The following is a 23006-nucleotide window of genomic DNA, read 5'->3' as shown; positions in this document are numbered from 1 at the left end:
GTGTTTCTTCATTCTTCCCCTTTCTTGCTTCACAATACCAGAAGCAGAGATATGAAAGGAACGCACAAGACAAATGCTGGGACAATGACTCTGTGCCTGTCACTCACTTACAGGCATTGCCCAAGAAACGCAGGAGGCCAAGCCCCCGGGCCCTGCAAACGGGATGCCGATGGATTCAGGAGAAACGGAAATACTCAGAAAAGCAGTTGAGGACTATTTCTGCTTTTGTTACGGTAAAGTTCACAGGCCAAGCATTAATTCTCTGAATAGTTCACCAAGGGGTAACTGGACCCCGTTTCAGATCACCTTATTCATGGGACCACTTAGATGCCTCTGACACTTAAAACTCCACATTCTCCTTAAGTGAAAAGCCAGTTCTTCTTCTTCTTCTTCTTCTTCTTCTTCTTCTTTTTAATTTAATTTTATTTATTCGCGAAAGCACAAACAGGGGGAGCGGCAGAGAGAGGGGGAGAAACAGGCTTCCTGCCAAGCAGGGAGCCTGCCATGGGACTCGATCCCGGGATCCAGGGATCATGACCTGAGCTGAAGGCAGTTGCTTAACAAACTGAGCCACCCAGGTGCCCCTACAAATAAAATCTTGAAAAAAAAAAAGGCTGGGGCACCTGGGTGGCACAGTCCCTGCACGTCTGCCTTTGGCTCAGGTCATGAGGGTCCCAGGATCGAGCCCCATGTTGGGCTCCCTGCTCAGGGGAAAGCCTGCTTCTCCTTCACCCACTGCCCCTGCTTGTGTTCCCTCTCCCACTGTGTCTCTCTGCCATAAATTTATAAAATCTTTAAAAAGAAAAAAAGGGCTCAGTACCCAAATAGCTACAGGGGTGTTGTACTTACTTGCGACATAAGCTCCTTCCTTAGCATCTCAGGGTCTTGTTTGTCATTTTTAAAGAGCTTCATATATTTATGGAACTTTCAGGTCCCTGTGAGCACTTGACTGTGGGGGACTCCGAGCATAGGGGATCTGGGGGTCTCAGGCTACCCTTCCCTGAGATAAATGGGGCTCCTTCCCTGGGGGCTGGTCAGCCAGTGCAGAAAGGCTGACATGGCCCCAAGATGGCAGCAACGTGAGGCCATGTTGACTCTGTAACTTTTCCACAGGAAGTTGGCCTGACTCGTTGGAGGGACATAGGGACATAGGGATGGCTAAGCTGTGGGTGGGGGCTCCCATCCCTTGTTGACAGCAGCCTGAAGAACCACGGGTCCTCCCTGCCAACCTGGGTGCATCGTCTCCAACAGACTGGAGAAAAAAGACCTATTATATCCTCTTTCTAAAGTGAAGATGTAAAGTAAAATGTTTGATAAGTTCTTCCTTGGGCCCTTTGGGAATTTTATGAACTTGGGTTGTAAGGAATGGGGTACATGAGCTTTTACTTGACCTTCAAAGCAGAGTATCGCCACCCAAGTTTTCTTCCTACCTTGAATGAAACCGACCGGTAGCGTCTGGGCTCATTCCATCTAAAGGCATCTGGACTCTTCCTCTAGGGAAAGCCTTGGGGACGACAGCAATGGTCCCTGTTCCGTACGAGAAGATGCTGCGAGACCCCGGGGCCGTGGCCGTGCAGGGCCTTCCAGAAGGAGTCGCCTTTCAACCCCCTGAGAACTATGGTCTCGCCACCCTGAAATGGATCTTGGAGAACAAAGCGGGGATTTCATTCATCATAAACAGGTGGCAGGCTCTATCCCCCTCATAACAGCTGGTCCTTTTGAGGATAAATGGGCGGCTTCGCTTCAAGTTCGTTTGTTCATTAAGTTCTGTTACACGTAGAAGCTGATTATGCGGATGTTTGATCTGTCTTCCTTGTGTGTTCACGTCAGGTAATAGTATCGGTTTTCTTGCAGACCTTTCCTAGGTCCAGTGAGTCAGCTAGGTAAGTGACAGCCCCTCATACTTGGTGACTGCTCCTGGCTGCTAAGCCAGTTCTGCTTTTCTTAATTAAAATGCAAGTTTGGTACTTTCGGAAGCTTGTGTATTCCTTGCCTTCTCCCCGCGGAGGGAGCAACCTTCTGACCCTCCAGGGTGGCCGGGGTGGGGTGGGGATCGTGCTGTTGGAGGGTGAGCAGGTCAGGGAAGGACCCACCACAGCGAGAACTGAGATGGGTTTCTGCTGCCCGGTCTCAAGCCGGCAAGCTTCCACGGCTGGAGCAGGGAGGGCGGAAAGGCCAACCTTGTCCTCAAGGACAGGAGTGTGAGGATGCCAGGTCACCCCATGGTCTTTGAGGCACAGCCATGGGCCAGGCATTGTTGGGTTCCAGAGTGGGTGTAGATGTGACCGTTCCCGTGCTTCAGAGACTCATGATCTAGAATGAAGGAGACTGTCCAACAGACAACCAGCGATGACCTGTGATGTTCTCAGGATGGCTGGTGGTCCTCCCTGGAGGCCTGGAAGGGGTTAGATTTGTGTGACCAGAACAGCTTCCTGGAGGACCAGGTTCTCAAGCTAAAGCAGGGTCACTATGTGCTGGTTCTGCCGGGAAGCCCATCCCACGTGCTCCGGCAGAAAGTAGCACGTGTGGGTGTTGGAGACCACGTTTGAGAACGCACAACCCTTCATCATCTCCTTAACTTTTGATGGCCAAGGGACCAAGAAATTATAATTTTGCCAGAAGCATTTGGAGACCTACCTCTGCCCACTTCTTACTCCTTCAGATTATTCTAGAATGCAGTGAGAAACACAGTGGCCGTAGCTGGCCTTGGGGGACCAGGCCGAAGAGGGTGTTTGGCCCGGTGGACTAGTTACAGAAACAAAAGGCCCAGGGGAGGGGTGGGGCAGGCTTCACAAGGCGCAGGCGGGGTTCTTGGGCAACCTGACATTGTGCCGACCCTGAACTACTCTCCAAGCAAAGCCCCTTGCAGAGCACTTCTAAGTTCCCAGACTTACCCAGGTACTGTTAAAGCAGGGACCTGAGGGTCAGGGGCGTCCGGGGACCCGGTGGCCGATGTCCCCCATGGCTTGTACTTTCACTATAGGAGTGTCTTAGCTGCCCAGGCTTTCTCTGCACATGTGCTGTACCTGGCGCGATTCTAAGCACTCTGTACGTATTAATTGATCGTCACCCTACCACCATTTTCAGACGAGGAAACTGAGGCCCCAGGAGGTTTAGTGACCCGCGTGAGGTCGCTCCAGCCCCAATCCACTCCTCGGCCCCCAATCTGCCCCCACACGTGGCCCCAGGGCTCGAGGGCTGCTCTGAGTTTATCTCTGCCCAGGACGATGGCGTAAGGGCTGGGGCTGGACTTGTGTTCTCTCTACCTTTGCTTTCACCTTACGTGCCTCTGAACGTTGGCATTTTCAAGGTGCAGAAAGGGGCTAGCAAGTGTCTTTCTCCTCCCGCACAGGTGGGCCTGTGGTGGCCACAGACGCTGAGAGGTCGGCGACATCGCCAAGCGAAAGGTAGGGGGTATAGCGAATCAAATGCACACATAACCCTAACGTGTTCGTTTTTAGACCGGGGGAAGTTCGACGTTCTTTATTCAAAGGGATTTGGGGATTTTAAGACTATGTTCTGTGGACACCTTTATTTGTATGACAGATTACAAGAATTAGCTTTGTGTTCGGCTGGTTAGCTGGGCGGGGGGAGCGAGGATGGTGTGGATGTCGGGGGATTGTTGTACAGCGTGTCCCGACGCCTGTGGTCTCGCCTCACGCCACCGGCTTGTCCTGATGGGGGCTCCCTTCTCCTTTCAGCTGCGGCCCCGTCAGTGTGAAAACGGAGCCCATGGAAGATTCCGGTATGTACACCGATGCCTTTAAAACCAAGTCTTTGGCGGGTTATCATGACTCCTTTCTTTGGTTTTACTTCTAAAATGTGAGACTTTCAGTAAAGTAGAAAGGGGGGGGCACTCTCTCAATGCGACTTTAAAAAAAAAACAAAAAAACAACAAAAAGCCAACAGCTAACATCACACTTGGTGAGAAACGAGATCCTTTCAGCGGCGTCTGGGGGCCTCAGGGTCGGGCTGTGGAGCCTGCGTCAGCCTCCGTGCTAAGTGTGGAGTCTGCCCGAGAGTCTCTCTCTCCCCCTCTGCCTCTCCCCCCTGCCTCACACACCCTCTCTCTCAATAAAGAAATTTTTTTTCAAAGATTTTATTATTTATTTGAGAGAGAGCACGAGTCGGGGAGGAGCACGGGGAGAGGGAGAAGCAGGCTCCCCGCTGAGCAGACAGCCCAATGCGGGGCTCGATCCCGGGACTCCAGGATCATGACCTGAGCCGAAGGCACACACTTAACCACCTGGGAGCCCCAGTAAATAAATGAAATCTTTTTTTAAGCTTTTATTTATTTATTTTACAGCAGAGAGCACAAGTAAGCAGAAAAACTGGCGGGGGGGCGGGCGGGAAGCAGGCTCCCCGCTGAGCAGAGAGCCCGATGCAGGACTCGATCCCAGGACCCTGAGATCATGACCTGAGCCGAAGGCAGAGGCTCAACCCACTGAGCCACTCAGGTGCCCCAAATAAATAAAATCTTAAAAAAAGAAAAACAAGGGGTGCCTGGGTAGCTCAGTGGGTTAAAGCCTCTGCCTTCAGCTCAGGTCATGATCTCAGGGTCCTGGGATCGAGTCCTGCATCGGGCTCTCTGCTCAGCGGGGAGCCTGCTTCCCTCTCTCTGCCTACTTGTGCTCTCTCTCTGTGTCAAATAAATAAATTTTAAAAAATAAATAAATTTTTATTCAATGTATTTATTAAAAATAAATATTTTTTAAAAATAAATATTTATTAAAAATAAATACATAAAATTTTTTTAAAAAGGAAAACACATTTACCGGATTTTCCACAAACGCACGTGTAGACGCCGCTGTCCGGACAGGGAGCGTTTTTCTCCGGCCGGGAACTCGACCTACTTCTTCCTCTCATCCCCTCCTTTCTTCCCGGCTTCTGTGTTGATTTTCTCTTGTTCTTTGTTTGTTTCGTGACCTTTGTCGTTTGTTTGTTTGATGACGTCGCTATGGCTTCTGCCTTTTTTTTTTTTTTTAAAGATTTTATTTATTTATTTGGCAGAGAGAGATCACAAGTAGGCAGAAAGGCAGGCAGAGAGAGAGGAGGAAGCAGGCTCCCCGCTGAGCAGAGAGCCCGATGCGGGACTCGATCCCAGGACCCTGAGATCATGACCCGAGCCGAAGGCAGCGGCTTAACCCACTGAGCCACCCAGGCGCCCCTGGCTTCTGCCTTTATACGGGTCTAACGGTTTGCGCGGAGAGCGTGAGCGCCGCGTGGTTTCGCTCACTCTTGTGCCGTCGTGTTAACCCAGAGCCTGGAAGTTTCAGCAGCAGCTCCTGCCTCACTGGGTGTGCGCAGGGGCGGGCGGCGGACTCACGCATGGTTGTATCGTCTTCGTTGCCTCCTAAGGCTCCGCGGTGAAGCCGGCGACTGTGTCCGTCAAGAAGGAATCGGAAGATCCTAATTACTATTGCTACAACACGCAAGGTAATACCATTTTAGCCTCATACTCTTCCCTAAACGTTATCAGTGATAGAAAACTGTCATTAGCCCCCTTCTGAAAAACAGAGAGTAATTAAAAAAAAAATAAAAAGAAGACCCACATGCCCGGGATCTAGCGTAGGGCCATTTGACATAAAGCATTTCCCAGTCATAGCACAGATCCCGTGTAGCCTGAGTCCATAGGCTTCAGGGCAAAAACATGAGGGTGAAGGTTCCAGGGCGCACAGGACCTGAGTTTATCTGTTGGGAAGTCTTACTTTGTGCGTTCAAAAATCCTGGCCTGGGTGGCTCTGTCGGTTAAGTGTGTGACTTGATCTCAGCTCAGGTCCTGATCTCAGGGTCGTGAGTTTGAGCCCCGCGTTGGGCTCCGTGCTGCGCGTGGAAACTATTTTAAAAACAACAACAACTTCTCTCTGATCCTCTCCTGTCTGGTCTGTCCCCTAAATTCCTGGGAAAGTATCAAAAGAAATTCAGGTCCCGTTCTTAATAATATTTGTTTCATTGACAAGTTAAATGGGGAACAGAAGACACGGCTTACCAGAGACGCGCACGTTTCACACAGGGCGCGGGTAGGTGGTCTGTAGTTGTCTGGCGAGGTCAGAATCCGGATGGACCCCTCCCAGCATGGTGCCAGCTGGACGAGAGGACGATGTCGCGTCCATAAGAGCGTTGTAAGCCCCCGGGTCTCGTCTCGTCTTTGACTCTGCTGGGAAGGCAGGCAGACTGCGGGACATTTTGCCGTTAATTGTTCAAACGTGACCAGGTTTGAAGTATTTCCCATAGAAATCTTACCTTGAAATACTCCTGCGCCACTCTGAGGTCTCTAACATACGGTAAAAAAAAAAAAAATTTTTTTTCCAAAAACTGAAGACCAGTGAGAGTGTCCGTCGTATCGATACACTCTGGTTCTGGGCTGCCCGCCCCACCCCCACACACAGCTGGATCCCTTTTCAATCTGTCCTATGTCCTGTCCCCCAAGCATTTATTCCTGGAGAACGGGGTCTGTCGCCTCCCTCCCCTGCTCACACATCGTCTGTGGCTTCTCCGCCGTGTCTTCGGTCGCGGTTCCCGGCTCCCTTCCTGTTCTGTCTGCCCCCCCCCCGTCCCCCCACGACCAGCCCCCCTGCTCCGTTCTTCAGACGTCCTGCTCAGGCTGATTCCTGTCTCTGAACAGACCCCGAATCCTCCTCCCCCCGGCTTTTATACAAGCTGATCCCTCTGGTTCCCTCCTGGCTCTGCAGGCTTCCAGCAAGTTCCGCCACTTTCTGGACGGTCGGAATCTCAAGAAGAGCAGGGAGCTTCCGCCCCCAAAGTGCACGCACCTTTAGTCCTGCGTGCTTGTGTGGTATTTATGCTTTCGCTGCAGACGGCCCTAGCCAGTGGTGGGCTCCTGGGGTGGGGGTGGGGAGCACACAGCGTCTTCCCCCAGCTCTGAGCCCCAGGGCCCCGAGCCCAGGGCTGTGCACACAGCAGGTGCTCACGTGTGCTTGCTGAGCTGAGCGTGTCCCTCGCAAAGAATCCATGTAGCCTGCGTCTCAATCGCTCGCGTTTTGGAAAAAAGTACACATGATTCCATCTTGACTCCCAGGAATATCCTTTTCAGCTCAAATGACCTTGAGCTCTATCAAAACGCATACAGTTGGGGGAATCTGGGGTATTTACAGAGTCTGCTCCCAAGGCAGCCGTGAAATGAGCAGAGGACTAGACAGACGTACGTACCATCCTTCTGGTTCAGTTTTGCGGAAAGAAGCACGTTGTTTGAAGAGCCACATTTAGGTTAAATGTGCACTTTCTAATCTTTCTCCTGCTTGTTTGGAAAAGGACGGAACTATTCAAGATATCTTCTTGGCACAAAGACTCCTTAAGCGGGGCCCCTTCCTTCTTGATGCCCCAAGGGTGAAAATTGCCTGACATCGTGGGCGGCTTTCCATGGGACGGAGAGTTTTTGCCCCCACTCAGGCGAAGTCCTCACGTGCTGAAGTACTGACATCGTTATATACCCTTGAAGGGAGGGAGAAATGTTTACATCCATAAGGGCAACCAAGGCCCCTTGCTCAGAATGTCGACTGGCCTTTGCAGAGCCCCCCTCCCCAGCCTGTGACGTCAGCTGTGGCCCCACCAGGGCCCAGGGGCTCGTGCGAGATTTCTACAAAAGTCTGATTCCCAACCCCACCTGGACCTCACCCTCCATCTGAGCACAGACTTCTCAGAAGACCCCTGACTCACATACACACATCGGTGACTTGGGAATTCCCGTAAGGTCTTTCATATGTGCAGGTACCCCATCTCTGGGGCCCCTGGGAATGGAGACAGGACAAGACAGGACCCATCTCCGGGGCCCCTGGGAATGGAGAATGCACAGGACAAGCTTTGCTGAAATACACCACGCCCAGGTTCCTTTGACATTGGTGGCGTAAGAGGATCAACACCATTCAGGTTTCTTCCCAAGGTCATGAGTTTAAGCCTCACAATGGGCATAGAGCTTACTTAAAAAAACAAAACAAAACAAAACAAAACAACAAAAAAAAAAAACGGAGGGGGGAGTAAGGCTTTTAAAAAACTATAAAATGTCCCCATTACACAGCCCTATTGAAGCCATACATCTTGGCAATAATCATCAAATGGCCAGTGAAGCCATTCATAGAACATTGATGGGAAAATTATCACAAATGGATTAGGGAGACACTTCCTGAACTCAGTGGTCCAGTGTTCACATCACGAAGGCGGAGGTGAGCAGACTTCATGTGCCTCCTGATGGGATCCAGTAGGAGGTGCACCTTGGGAACACGTGCTCCCCAAAATCAAACCTAAATCTGATCCAGCCTCTAGATCTACCCACCAGTTTGCAGGAAACGCGGGGGATAGAGGAACAACACAAAGACACCATGAGGATGCAGGCAGGAAGCTCCAGAGCGGGAGGAACGCAAGACAAGGTGGTTTTCTTCATCGAATGATGGCAACTTAGAGAAGAAATGGAGAAGAAAAGATATTTAAGACATTTCAGCCAAATGCCGCGTGTGGGGCTCCGTCGGGATCCTGATTTGAACAAGCGAGCTACAGAAGAACATTTATGGATTCTGTGGAACGCCAAGTGCTGGTTAGCGCTGGAATCGGGAAGCCATCCTTTCGTAACCGTTATAATAAGAGACTGGGTCAAGCAGGAGTCACCAGTGGTTGTGGTATCTAGAGAGAAGTCTAGAAAAGACCAACTCGAAATAAGAAACTTTCAGTGGAGGGAGGGTCATCTCCCTCCCTTTTTAAATTTTTAAAAAAAATTTTTAAAAAGATTTTATGTATGTATTTGACAGAGATCCAAGTAGGCAGAGAGAGAGGAAGGGAAACAGGCTCCCTGCTGAGCAGAGCCCAATGTGGGGCTCGATCCCAGAACCCTGGGATCATGACCTGAGCCGAAGGTAGAGGCTTTAACCCACTAGCCACCCAATTTTTAAAAAATTTTAAATAATCTCTACACCCAACAAGGGACTCGAACTCACAACCCTGAGATCAAGGTTCGCTCGCTCCACTCACCGAGCCAGCCAGGTGCCCCAGGAGTCTCCCTTCTTCTAAAACAGAAATGCCATAAAAATCAGGCAGACTATAGAACCGCTCCAGGTTAAATGAAGGTGAAGCGCAGTGGGAACTAGACGCAGTGCCGGGCCCTAGACCAGATCCTGCCCTAGAGGAGGGAAGGCTGGAAGGAAGTGCAGAGGTGAAGCGCCACGGTGTCCCTAACTTGTCCTCGGGTGCGTCAGAGAAGGAGAAAAGGACATCCCCTCTACATGCACGATCCAGCTACTTAGGAAGCTGGGGTGGGGTAGGAGCCGGGATTGCACATGATCAAAGGAAACCATAAACCTTTATCTCCACGTCGTTGAAGGAGACAGTATGTGGTTCCTCTTTGCACTCTTGTTTTTGTGACTTTTCTGTAACTTTGAAACTATGCCCAAATATGACTTTTTAAAAAAGATGTGTACGAGGCAGTTGGGGAAGTTTGCACAGTGACCCGGTATGAACTGAGGGTACAGAAGAGTGTTAATCTGGGGGGGGCCATGGTGTGGGGAAGGGGAAGGACCAGTCCCTCTGTCTTGCTTGCACACGCACGGTCTGCGCGCCCCCGCGCGGCCAGACCTGGGATTTATTTGAAGGACGGGGCGGGGGCGCGCAGGAGAGCAGGGGGCGGCGTTGGTGGCAGTCGGCGTGGTTTTAAATGAATTCTTTTTTTTTTTTTTTTAAAGATTTTCTTTATTTTATTTTATTTGACAGACAGAGATTACAAGCAGGCAGAGAGGCAGGCAGAGAGAGAGGGGAAGAAGCAGGCTCCCCGCTGAGCAAAGAGCCCGATGCAGGGCTCGATCCCAGGACCCTGGGATCATGACCCGAGCCGAAGGCAGAGGCTTTAACCCACTGAACCGCCCAGGCGCCCCTTTAAATGAATTCTTGTTCACATTTTGTTTTGGCCTTTTTTTTTTTTTTTTTTTTTAATGTGTCATTTGCTTCTCTTTCAGAAAGCCAGCATCCTTGTGCCAGCGACGAAGTAACAGAAATGGAGTTACCCATGGAAGGTCAGAGAAACCAGGCATTTTAGCCTCTTTTCAGTTTTGGTGTTCTGGTTTGCAGTGTTTTGCAGAGAGCGCGGTCTTTTAAAGACCCGCGACGCATGTTTGACAGTGAGGCAGCTTCCCGGCATGCCTCCTCAGAAAAACACCCGAGTCTTGGCGCTAAAATGTGGTCTCAGGAGCTCTGTCACCCTTTGCTTTTCTGACCCGTGAGTGATTCTTCTTAAAGCACCCAGATTAGAAGTTGTGCGGTAAGAAAGATTTACACCTGTGCTTTATCCACTTTGTCTTCTTGATGGGCATTCCAAAATTCTTTTTTTTTTTTTAATTTTAAGTAAACTCTGCACCACACATGGGACTCGAACTTATGACATTAAAAGCTGCATGGTCCACCAACCCCCAGCCAGGTGCCACCCCCTCCAAATTCTTTTGAACAGAGTTGAGAATTATTTTAGGAAATTCTTTTTTTTTTTTTTTAAGATTTTATTTATTATTTGACAGAGAGAGAGAGCAGGAGTCGGGGCAGCAGGGGCAGAGGGAGAGGGAGAAGTAGACTCCCCGCTGAGCAGAGAGCCCGATGCGGGGCTCCATCCCAGGACCCTGGGATCATGGCCTGAGCCAGAGGCAGACGCTTAACCCACTGAGCCACCCAGGTGCCCCTAGAAGTAAAATCTGATGGTACTTCCCTCCCTGTGTGTATGAATCTTGAGTATCGTGTGTAAGGCCTGAACTCTTAAAATGGTTCATACATGTCCAAGGTAACATTAATAAAGGAGATTTTGTCCCCACACCTAGAGGCATGGGACATCTTTATCGGTTTACAGGCAAGAAGATGTCACTTTTAGGGGTAGGATGATGCCTCTTTTGGTTCCAAAATGATTTCGATCTTCTCTAAGTCAGGTCATGATCTCAGGGTCCTGGGATCGAGCCCCGGCATCAGGCTCTCTGCTCGGCAGGAAGCCGGCTTCTCCCTCTCCCTCTCCCCCTGCCTGTGTTCCCTCTCCCGCTGTGTCTCTCTGTCAAATAAATAAATAAAATCTTAAAAAAAAAAAAGAAGAAGAAGAAGAAGAAGCAGCAGCTTCAAGAGCAGAGATGTGTGGTGTGTCTTCACCATTTCCCCCCCAGACGGTGTATCTTCCGTTACGACAGTCCAATACCCAACAACTGATTCCTTTAGAGTCTTTCTTCCTCTATGAACAATGAACAGCAGCTTTCTAAAATGAGCCAGAGTTAGATGAGATCGTCCAGCGAGGCTTGTGTCCGTGGGTCATAATTCTGGGAAACCAGAAAAATCGATTGTGTCTCCGGGGTCATAACAGGCTGGACCCCGGGGGGCTGGTGGCTGGGGATCCGCCCCGCAGGGCACCCAGCTTGCTTTTGTCCGAGGGATGTCTGATGACAGCAAGAAGGTGCTTCCGACCGGAGGAATTTCATCACCTCAAAGAAAAGGACATTCCGTGTCCCCTAATGGGTACTGTTCCTTAATATGTGAGAGTTTCTTGCCTCCCCTTATCCCTTAGAAGGTTACCCTTTCTTAACGTATGATCCCTCATAAAGTTAAAATTACCTTCACATTTAGGGACGCCCAGCTGCGCCGGTCAAAAGAGCATGAGGCCCTTGATCCCGGGATCACGAGTTCGACCCCCACGTTGGGTGTAGAGATTATGATAAAATAGTAATAATAAGTAAAAATAAATATTTAGGTCTTTCATCCATTTTGAGTTATCTTAGTGGATGGTGTAAGGGAATGGCCCAGTTTCGTGCTTCTGCATGTGGCTGTCCCGTGTTCCCAACACCATGTGTTGAAGAGACTGTCTCTTTTCCATTGGACATTCTTTCCTGCTTTGTCGAAGATGAGTTGACCATAGAGTTGAGGGTCCATTTCTGGGCTCTTTATTCTGTTCCATTGATCTGTGTGTCTGTTTCTGTGCCGGTACCATGCTGTCTTGACGCTGACAGCTTTGTAATGGAGCTTGAAGTCTGGAATTGTGATGCCGCCAACTTCGGTTCTCTTTTTCGATATTCCCCCGGAGGGTGTGATGCTGAACAAAATACATCAATCAGATTAAGACAATTATCATGTGGTTTCACGCATAGGAGGCATATGAGAAAGAGTGCAGAGGACCACGGGGGAGGGAGGAGAACTAAATGAGGGGAAACCAGAGAGGGAGACAAACCGTGAGAGACTCCTAACTCCAAGAAGCAAACTGGGGGTTCCCGGAGGGCTCCGGGGTCGGGGTCGGGGACGGGGTGCCTGGGGGGTGAGCACAGAGGAGGGCGCGGACGTGGCGAGCCCTGGCCGTTCGACGCAGCCGATGAACCGCTGACCTCTACCTCTGAAACCCAGGACGTACTACATGCTGGCTAACTGAATTAAAATTTTTTTTAAAAAAGAAGTAAAAATAAATAAAAATTTAAAAAAAAAATAAAATTACTTTCACATTTACACTTTTACGTGTGTTAAGTACGGACAGGGTTGAACGTGCCAGGCCAGGCTGCTGTCTCGGCACAGGAGCCGTGGAAGGCTGCAACATGAGGGCACACAGCAACCAAGGTCATTGTAGACATTTTTTCTTTTCCCAAGATTCCACTCCGCGTGCCCCTTCAGAAATGAGCGAGGACCCCAAAGCCGAGGTGAAAATTGAAGGTGAGTTTCTGGAAGCCTCGTCAGAGGGACGCGGCTCAGTGTGGCGTGGGGTGTGTGTATGCGTGTGTGTGTGTGTGTGCGCGCGCACGTGTATGTGCGTCCGTGCAGCTCACACTGGCCGGGACCAGACTATGCTCCATCCCAAGTGAGGAAGAAAGAAGGGGCTGGCGGGGAGGTACCTGGGTGGCTCAGTGGGTTAAGCGTCTGCCTCCGGCTCAGGTCATGATCCCAGCGTCCCGGGATCGAGTCCTGCTTGTCCCTCTCCCTCCCCCTCCGCCCGCCGCTCCCCTGCGTGTGCATGGAATGTGTCCCCATTTCTTCGCATCGTCTTGAATTTCTCCCGTCAGTGTTCGTTTTCAGAGTCCAGGTCGTTCCCCTCTTTGGTGGTTTATTTCTCGCGATTTGACTGTTTGGGGTGCAGTTGTCAATGGGATCGTTGTCTTAGTTTCACTCTGGCTGTGTGGGAACGCGGCGGATTTCTGTGCCTTGATGTTGTGTCCTGCGGCCTTACTGGATTCATTGGTCAGTTCTAGTAGTTCTTGGTGGAGCCTTTAGGGGTTTTGATACGTAGAATCCTGTCGTCTGCAAATCGTGAGGGCTTTACTTCTCCCTACCGGTTGGAGGACTTTCATTTCTCTGTGTTGCTTAATTGCTGTGGGGGTCTTTTTGTTTTTGTTTTTGTTTTTTTAAGATTTTATCTATTTGAGAGAGCAAGAGAGCATGAGTGGGGGGTGGGAGAAGCAGAGGGAGAGGGAGAAGCAGGCTCCCCGCTGAGCAGGGAGCCCAACCTGGGACTCGATCCCAGGAGCCTGAGATCAGGACCCGAGCCAAAAGGCAGGCGCCGAACTGGCTGAGGCACCCAGGCGCCCCGGGAGCCCTTTTATTTAGAGATAATATCATTTCCCGTGACTCACCACAGAGTCTGAATCGATTTTGCCATTTTAGGGGGATTTGGAAACGGAATGGTTGTTCCCATCCGGATTTGATTCTTCCATTTTTCCTTTATTTCTCTGAATTCTGAAACTGCTCTCAGCACGCTGACCCCGTTTCAGAGGGAAGATCCCTCCCATCGCTGTTTATAAGAGAGAACAAGAGCGAGCAGCCCAGGTGCCCCGCGGTTACAAGAGGGCTGTGGCCGTCGCTGGGAAAACTGCCCACGTGCATTCAGAGGGAAACAACGCCGTGTGGCTCGAGACAAGTTACAAACAAAACGGAGGGACACCCAAGCCATAATTTCTCATAGGATCAGGGCTCAGTCGGTTAACCGTCCGATTCTGGATTCCAGTTCCGGTCGTGATCTCAGGGTCCTGGAATCAGGCCCGTGTCAGGCGGCACACTCAGCATGGGGTCCGCTTGGGACTCTGTCTCTTCCTCTCCCTCTCTCCCTCCGCCCTACTCCCTGCTGATCAATCAATCAATCAATCAAATCTTTAAAAATAGTAATAATTTATACTGCGATCTCAGTTTTATTTCAAAAGAAGAAATTTTATGTAGAAAGAAAAAAGTAGAAGATAATACCAAAAACCAAAAAACCCATAGCGACCAGTGTTGGAATTGTGTGTGATTTTACTTTTCTTCATTTTGCCTTTCACCGTTTCCCTCACTGTCCCCAGGAGGCGTAGGTTAATTACGTATGAGGGGGAAATTCAGACACTGACGGGTTCTGTGTGAAGGGGCCGCTTCTCCGCGGGGTGTTAGCTCTGACGGTTTTACTGGAAGTCATGCGGTGATGCCGTCAGGGTAACCAGACGCAGAGGAGACGCCCCCTGTCCAGAGGTGACGTCCCTGACCTGTAGCCAGGAGGGAGGCATGGATGGATTTTCCCTCCGTGGGGATGGGTTTGTGCTAAGTCTGCCGTACCTGAAGTCAGTGGGGCCTGGTGGGTTTCCAGATAAAACGTGATGTTTAGGGGTGCCGGGGTGGCTCAGTGGGTTAAGCCTCTGCCTTCAGCTTGGGTCATGATCTCAGGGTCCTGGGATTGAGCCCCACATCGGGCTCTCTGTTCAGCAGGGAGCCTGCTTCCTCCTCTCTATCTGCCTCTCTGCCTACTTGTGATCTCTCTCTCTTTCAAATAAATAAATAAATAAAAATCTTTTTTTAAAAAATTAAAATTTAAAAAAAAGAAAGGGATATTTACACGGCCCAGTCTCAGGCCACCATAAGGCCTTACTGTGGCGTCTGCGACCTCCGTTCTGAGCCACACAATGAGGTGGTGTTCCCTTGAAATCCCACGAAAGGAAACCCTTAAAATACTTTCAATTTCTTTTTATTGACGTGAAACGAACATGACATGAAATTAACCGTTTTAATGTGAGCGATTCAGTAGCTTTTGTACATTCACGGTGCTGGGCGACCACCTCTATGTAGCTTCAAAGCATTTTCATGTCAGAGGCAAACCCCAAACTCATTACGAGTCGCTCCCCCGCTTCCTCCCTCAGCCCCTCGCATCCGCCAGGCTACTCTCTGTCTCCGTGGCTTTACCGTTTCAACCTGTTTCATACCGGTGGGATTGTACAGTGGGTGCCCTCGGGGGTCTGACTTCTTGCATTTAAATCTCCAGGGGCAGGTGCCTGGGTGGCTCCGTGGGTTAAGCCGCTGCCTTCAGCCCGGGTCATGATCTCAGGATCCTGGGATCGAGCCCCGCATCGGGCTCTCTGCTCAGCAGGGAGCCTGCCTCCCCCCGCCTCTCTCTCTGTGCCGGCCTTTGCCTACTTGTGATCTGTCAAGTAAATAAATAAAATCTTTTTTAAAAAAATAATAAATAAATAAATCTCCAGGGGCGCCTGGGTGGCTCAGTCGGTTAAGCGCCCAACTCTTGATTTTGGCTCCAGTCATGATCTCAGGGTCGTCAGATGGAGGCCTGTGCCGGGCTCTGCGCTGGGCGTGGAACCTGCTTCGCCGCTCCCCGCCCCACTCATGTGCACTCACGCTGTCTCTCAAAAAAGTTAGAAATAATAACTTAATCAAATAAAATAGATTCTCCAAAGTTCATCCACATGGCAGAAAATGACAAAACTTCCTTTCAAGGTTGGATCATATTCCACCGTGTGCATAAATCACGGGTTATCCGTTCTTCCATAGATTAACGCTTAGGTTGTTACCTCAAAGTACTTTTATGAATATAATGGAGTGCAACATACGGAGTTGTCGAATCGCTGTGTTGTACACCTGAAACCAACGCAACGTTGTGTGTGAACTCTACTTGAATTAAACGAGGAAACAGTATAAAAAATCCCATGTTAGAATCCAAGTCCGGCGGTGATTTGAACACAGGTTGATGGAAACGTTCTCCAAGAGGGCCTCCCTGCTGTGCTACTCTCTTGTGGGACATGACGCTCGTGCAGGGACTACAAGTCCAATCACCTTTTTGGTCTGGAGAGCAGTTTTCTAAAGGATTGGCTATAAGTTATTCGGTAGATAATGACCACCTAGCAAAGGACCTTGGCATGGGGAAGCCCATGTGTAGGTGTGCGCTTGTCCTGCGTCAGACGGCGGTTATTACGATGACTTATAGAATGTGGAGCCAGAGGAGCACTTTCGTATTTTATTTTTTAAAAGATTTATTTATTTATTTTAGAGAGAGAAAGTGCATGCAGGGCAGAGGGGCTGGGAAGATGGAGAGCGTCTTAGACACAGAGCATGGAGCCCGACTGCCTACAGCCCATGTTCTCTGAAGCTTTAGAAGTTGAGCCTGCGCTTCTGATCAGAGCGGCACGTGGACGTTTTTAGAAGAGAGTTAACCTAATTTTCTTCAAGTCCTACATTTCAGTTTCTCTTTTTAGGAAGCACAAATTCATCCAGCGTCACAAATTCTGCGGCTGGTGTTGAAGATCTTAACATTGTTCAGGTGACAGTTCCAGGTATGGACGTCTATCTGGCATTATCGTAATTGATGTTATATTTTTCTTTTTATTATATTTTAACCATTTTATGGCACGGGTCATAAAGCCTTGGAACTTTGTTATTATTATTATTTTTTTGCTTAGTTCATCCTTTCAGCAATTCAGAAATATCAAATACAGTACAGAGTGTCAAACACTGAATACCTTGCTTATATCAGACATCGTTAATCAGATATATTGCTTCTCACAGCCATGCCTTGGCATTACTGGAAAATACACCTCAGGGCGGGCAACTCCAAGCACCAGCTACCACGGAATAGGAATTGGCCACAGAGGGGAGTTTATCTGCTGCCCATCGAGCAGTCCTTTCTGAATATGTATATATAAAATCTATCTGGAGAGATACAAAAGAATCCAATAACACAGTCCCTCCAAGGAAGGAAACAGAGCTGGGAAAGGGATGGGAGAGAGATGGTTCACTGTGCGGTGTTCTGTCTTGTGAGTTTTGAACCACATAACTGCTTTAGTTATTCAAAATTAAATACAATAAAAATGTGAAGTATTGAAAAATATTCCGTTCTAGTCCTACTACGTCTTATTCCTTTTACTTGTCATGTTGCGTTGGCTAAGATTGCTAATTCAGTGTTGAAGAGTAGAGGTCAACTGGTCCTACATAATGTTGAAAATGTTCCCTAAAGCAGTGTGGAGTGTGTTTACATGGGTTTATGATTTGGGACATTCTCTGTCATCTACGATGGCTTCCATTTACACATTTCCTAAAAACTAAACTGAACGATAAGCCAGGTAAAGTGCTTTCTTCCTATGCTGTCAGGCTCTTTCTCCAACAGCTTTTTAGGGGGCAAATATATCAATAACCCTAGTTTGTTTGATTGTCTGATTCTTTTTAGATAATGAGAAGGAAAGATTATCCAGCATTGAAAAGATAAAACAACTAAGAGAACAAGTCAATGACCTCTTTAGCCGAAAGTTTGGTAAGTTTTTATATTGTTACTTATCCAGAAAGTATATATTTGAGGTATTTCTTTTTAATGAATACTTTATTGATCTTTCTGGGGGTGCCTGGCTGGCTTAGACAGAAGAACGTGCAACTCTTGATCTAGGCTTGAATTCAAGCCTCATGTTGGGTGTAGAGCTTACTAAAAAAATTGTTAATAAAAAATATATGTATTTTTTAAATCTTTTTTTAAGTTCTTTTTTTAAGATTTTATTTTTATTTATTTGACAGAGAGAGAGAGATCACAAGTAGGCAGAGAGGCAGAGAGAGAGAGGGAGAAGCAGGCTCCCTGCTGAGCAGAGAGCCCAATGCGGGGCTCGATCCCAGGACCCTGAGATCATGACCTGAGCCGAAGGCAGAGGCTTAACCCACTGAGCCACCCAGGCGCCCCCCAAATATGTTTTTTTTTAAAAAGAAATAATCTCCCTGGGAACGAGCTACGATCAAAATCAGTGTGTATTTTCCCCGACGATCTTTTACATGGACACCGTGATCGCAACACTCTCTCTCTTCGATTTACTGGGTTCTTACGTAATAGCCGAGCATGGCTTTCAGTACTCCCGTGTGACTCATTATTCAATCTTCATAAAACCCTCTTTCAGGTACATGCCAGGATCGTTTCTCTTTCATGGAGAGAGAAATTGTGCCTGTTACCTTGCCCGTTGCCAACGTCCAAGTCAGTAAGGCTGTCCCTGAAGCAACAGTGGCCGACCGCCCCCACTGTCCCTGGACGGGAAGGATCTTAACGCCTCGGCCGTGAAGACAAAGCGTGGTCTGGGAAAGGCAAGTGGCACACTGAGGCGCGTCTGTTGCTTCTCTCCTCCCAGGTGAAGCCATCGGGGCGGACTTCCCGGTGAAGGTCCCCTACAGGAAGATCACGTTCAACCCTGGCTGTGTGGTCATCGACGGCATGCCCCCGGGCGTGGTCTTCAAGGCCCCTGGCTACCTGGAGATCAGCTCCATGCGAAGGATCTTGGATGCCGCAGAATTCATCAAGTTCACGGTCATCAGGTAGGTGAGCGCCCCCTGCTTGGTGATGAGAATGAATCTGAGGGTCGCCCACCACCTGACCCGTGGGGGGTGGGCCATGGGGAAGGGGGCAGTGGGATTTTTTTTTTTTTTAACCCCAGGAGGTGGCCGCTTCCGGGAGCCGCATGTCCGAGGACAGATGAACTCTGTCGCTTTCACTGTGTCTCTCTCCCTTCAGACCGCTTCCAGGCCTGGAGCTTAGCAACGGTGAGTAGCCCGGGGAGGGGACGAGAAGGGCGTCCCAGCACCGCCAGACGTGTCGCCGGGCCCTCACCCCGGGGTCCTTGCTTCTTGAGCCCTAGAACAAAGCCTGGTGTTCATTGGACGCAGTTTATGTGACCTGCTGGTCATCAGGTCCTTTCCTTCTGGGGCTTCACCAGAATTCTCATCCCACAGTTTGAAGGCGCTCATTGGCTCTCGCATGTGGGAGCCCTTCCTGGCCGGCGAGCGGTGGCGGGGGCTGGGCAGCATTTACTGAACTAGCCCAGACCCGTGGGTGCATAGCGCCTGCCTGGAACCCCAGCTCCGTCCCCCAGGACACCCCTGCCCTCCGCCCAGATGTCCCCCCAGTTCAGAGCCAAAAGGGTGCCACTGGGCACTGGAGGGCTCCCAGGACCCCCTCCGGGGCTGAGGTCAGCATCTCTTCTGAGTGATGCCCCGTATTCTGAGCTTGGCCCCCGGGTCCCTGCAAGTCAACAGCATCCCATGTGGTGAGAAAAGCAGGCGTGGGGTGCCTGGGTGGCTCAGCCATTTAAGCCTCTGCCTTCGGCTCAGGTCATGATCCCAGGGTCCTGGGATTGAGCCCCGCATCGGGCTCTCTGCTCAGCAGGAAGCCTGCTTCTCCCTCTCCCACTCCCACTCCCTCTGCTTGTGTTCCTTCTCTCTCTGTCTCTGTCAAAATAAATACAATCTTTAAAAAAAACAAAAAAGAAAAGGAAAGTAGGCATAGGGAAGTTCCTCGGGAGTCCGAGTCACGAAGGAACCTCCGTGGTTCAAGCTGGGAAAGCTAAAATACTCTTTGAAAATTCCCGATGGTTCTTCCCAAACTCATCTTGCTGCCTAATGAGTTGTTTGTTTGTTTTTTTTAACCTTTCTTGGTAGCTTTATGGAGGCATGATTTACATGCCATAACATTCACTTGGGTGAGGCATACACCTGTCAGCAATTTTGGATAAATTTACAGAGTTAGGCAAACTGTCCCCACCATCAAACACTAGGACATTCCCATCACCCCCTAAAGGTCCCTTCTACCCACTTTTCTGTCATCTCCTGTTCCTGTCCCCAGCCCCAGGCAGCCACCAAATTGACTTTCTTTCTTGTCTCTGCCCACACTTCCTTGAAGTGAATGTTTAGACCCGTGTTCTCTCCAAGCAGAGTGCACCTGCTTCATGGCCAGGTTCCTTTAAATTTAAAGCACGTAAGTTGGGTGCGGTTCTGGGCCGATGAGCAAGGGCCTTTGCGGCCCACAGCAGGTCAACCACATGCCGTGGCCATCCCCGTCTCTGTGACTTCGAAGTTCTCTTGAGACCCAAATGAACAAAAATAGACATTCAAATGCGAACGTACTATCAGATCAGTGTCGCTTAAAGCAGACGTGGCAAACAGGTACTTCCTGAGATCACAGAAGACGCCTTTCACGGGGCTCACGGACCTCTTAAAAATGGGAATGAGCGGCCGACGCTAAGAACCCAGGGATGTTTTTGAGGATAAGAAAGAAAAGCTGGGGATGTTTTATGAAAGTCGATGTTGGGGATCCAGGGCACCCAGCTTAGTGGGTAGGGTATGCCACTCTTAATCTCGGGGTTGTGAGTTTGAGCCTGGTGTCTGGCATAGCGTTTTCCTTAAAAAAAAAAAAAAAAGTCGATTTCTAAATTCTCTTGGAATCCGAAGATCTGGCCACAGATCCCACCTTCCGTCCAGCAGCAGCTGGCTAGGGCTCAGAGTCAGCCGTCCCTCTCTGCAGGGCCGGGTTCACCCCACCCCCTGCCCCCTGCCACCTCACCCCTGTCATTTATCATCACGTCTCTGCCGTCGGTTTTCGTATAGCGGCATTAAGAGAAAACGTGAAATGTGTCTTGTCTCCATGTCTCTATCCAAAGTGGGGAAAAGGAAGATAGACCAGGAGGGCCGTGTCTTTCAAGAGAAGTGGGAGAGAGCGTATTTCTTCGTGGAAGTGCAGAATATCCCCACGTGTTTGATATGCAAACAGAGCATGTCTGTGTCCAAGGAGTACAACCTGCGCCGCCACTACCAGACGAACCACAGTAAGCACTACGACCAGTACACGGAGAAGATGCGCGACGAGAAGCTCCACGAGCTGAAGAAAGGGCTCCAGAAGTACCTCCTGGGGTCACCCGAAATCACGGGTCCCGAGCAGAAACAGGCGCCGACCAATGTGAGCCCGAAGGAAACCGCCACCGCCGCGCAGCCCGTAGAAGACGTGGCCGGGAACTTATGGGAGAAGTTGCGCGAAAAAATCAAGTCATTCGTGGCCTACTCGATTGCGATCGATGAGATCACGGACATCAATAACACCCCGCAGCTGGCCATATTCATCCGGGGTGTGGACGAGAACTTCGATGCGTCGGAGGAGCTCCTGGACACGGTGCCCGTGACGGGGACGAGATCCGGCAACGAGATGTTTCTGCGCGTCGAGAAGAGCCTGAAGAGGTTCAACATCGACTGGTCCAAACTGGTCAGCGTGGCCTCCACGGGCACGCCCGCGATGGTGGACGGGAACAACGGCCTGGTCACGAAACTCAAGTCCAAGGTGGCCACGGTCTGCAAGGACTCGGACCTCAAGTCGGTCTGCTGCATCATCCACCCGGAGTCGCTCTGTGCGCAGAAGCTGAAGATGGACCACGTCATGAGTGTCGTGGTGAACTCGGTGAACTGGATATGCTCCCGCGGGCTGAACCACAGCGAGTTCACGACCCTGCTGTACGAGCTGGACAGCCAGTACGGCAGCCTGCTCTACTACACCGAGATCAAGTGGCTCAGTCGCGGGCTGGTGCTCAAGCGGTTCTTTGAATCTCTGGAAGAAATCGACTCGTTCATGTCATCCCGAGGCAAGCCCCTGCCTCAGCTGAGCTCTCCAGACTGGATCAGAGACTTGGCCTTCTTGGTCGACCTGACCATGCACCTGAACACACTGAACATCTCCCTCCAGGGGCACTCGCAGGTCGTCACGCAGATGTACGACCTCATCCGGGCCTTTCTGGCCAAGCTGTGCCTTTGGGAGACGCACCTGGCCCGGAACAACCTGGCCCACTTTCCCACGCTGAAGTCGGTCTCCAGAAACGAAAGCGACAGCCTCAACTACATTCCCAAAATCGCGGAGCTGAAGACCGAGTTCCAGAAGAGGCTGTCTGACTTCAAGGTCCACGAAAGCGAACTGACCCTGTTCAGCTCCCCGTTCTCCGTGACGGTTGAGAGCGTGCACGAGGCGCTCCAGATGGAGGTCATTGACCTGCAGTGCAACACGGTGCTGAAGACGAAATACGACAAGGTCGGGGTCCCCGAGTTCTGCAAGTACCTGTGGGGCAGCTACCCGAGGTACAGGGTCCACTGCGCCAAGATCCTGTCCATGTTCGGGAGCACGTACATTTGCGAGCAGCTGTTCTCCATCATGAAACTGAGCAGGACGAAATTCTGCTCGCGGCTCAAGGACTCGCAGTGGGATTCCGTGCTCCACATCGCCACATGACGTGGAAGGCGTCCCCGGCCGCACCCCGCGGACGACTGCGACCCTCTGCGCCCCACGGACGGCGAGATGAGAAGGCGACGTGCACGCGGTCTCCGCTTTCCAGTTCTTTCCACCTCGACTCGGAAACGCAACTTGCGGCATCCGACCCGTTTGTATGACATTTTATGCCTCCACACAGTCCAGTAAAGATCACGAGCGTTTTACTGTATCCCTGGTGGTTGCCTTTCCTTGCGGCGGGCGGGTTCCGCTCACGCCTGAGGCCGGCACACGGAAGTTTTAGGCCGCTCAGCAGAGAAACAGAGAGAGAGGCGTGTATGCGTGGAGGGTATGCGCGCACACATCCAGTCCCCCATGCTTTGCACGGTATCCCCTGTGACCTAACACGTTCGCACGCTGGGGGACGGTCCCTTGGAGACACCTTCGCCAACCACAGTAGTCCCGTGTGATGTCTCCTCTGCCACGCCGACCCACAAAGGTGGGAGTTAAAAATGGAAAATCCCACTTAACAAGTAACACAGGCTTTCAAAGGGCAAGGAAGCGGAGGTTTGGAGGTTGTTTTGGTTTTTGGTTTTTGGTTTTTTTCTGGTTTTGTTTTGTTTTCTTTTGTTTTTGGTAAACTTTATTTTGAGGGACTCCTGGCTGGCTCGGGCAGTAAAGCAGCTGACTCTTGATCTCTGGGCAGTGAGTTCGAGCCCCAGGTTGGGTGCGGGGATGCCTTAAAAAATTAATAAACTGTGTTTTAAAGTAATTCCCAATTTAC

General features: G+C 50.3%; 1 protein-coding gene across 3 annotated transcripts in view; it reads left to right on the top strand.

The window, feature by feature from the left end:
- Positions 1-22454, top strand: part of LOC131819307 (general transcription factor II-I repeat domain-containing protein 2B) — a 36134-nt gene extending 13680 nt beyond the window's left edge. The window contains exons 4-16 of one of the 3 annotated variants that reach the window (XM_059154251.1): positions 114-233; positions 1498-1681; positions 1855-1883; positions 3353-3407; positions 3702-3745; positions 5359-5436; positions 9957-10013; positions 12592-12654; positions 16437-16514; positions 17405-17488; positions 18339-18522; positions 18719-18747; positions 20640-22454. In XM_059154251.1, coding sequence (XP_059010234.1) covers positions 114-233; positions 1498-1681; positions 1855-1883; positions 3353-3407; positions 3702-3745; positions 5359-5436; positions 9957-10013; positions 12592-12654; positions 16437-16514; positions 17405-17488; positions 18339-18522; positions 18719-18747; positions 20640-22246 — 2612 coding nt within the window. In that variant the 3' untranslated portion in view covers positions 22247-22454. Of the gene's footprint in view, positions 1-113; positions 234-1497; positions 1682-1854; positions 1884-3352; positions 3408-3701; positions 3746-5358; positions 5437-9956; positions 10014-12591; positions 12655-13687; positions 16413-16436; positions 16515-17404; positions 17489-18338; positions 18523-18641; positions 18748-20639 lie in introns of those variants that run through there. The other 2 variants (XM_059154252.1, XM_059154253.1) reach the window with 2 other exon arrangements.
- Positions 22455-23006: the final 552 nt, after the last annotated feature.

The sequence above is a fragment of the Mustela lutreola genome, chromosome 17, assembly GCF_030435805.1.
Source record: "Mustela lutreola isolate mMusLut2 chromosome 17, mMusLut2.pri, whole genome shotgun sequence".
NCBI lineage: Eukaryota > Metazoa > Chordata > Mammalia > Carnivora > Mustelidae > Mustela > Mustela lutreola.
The sequence above is the reverse complement of the archived record's forward strand: the minus strand, read 5'-3'. Positions and strand labels throughout refer to the sequence as shown.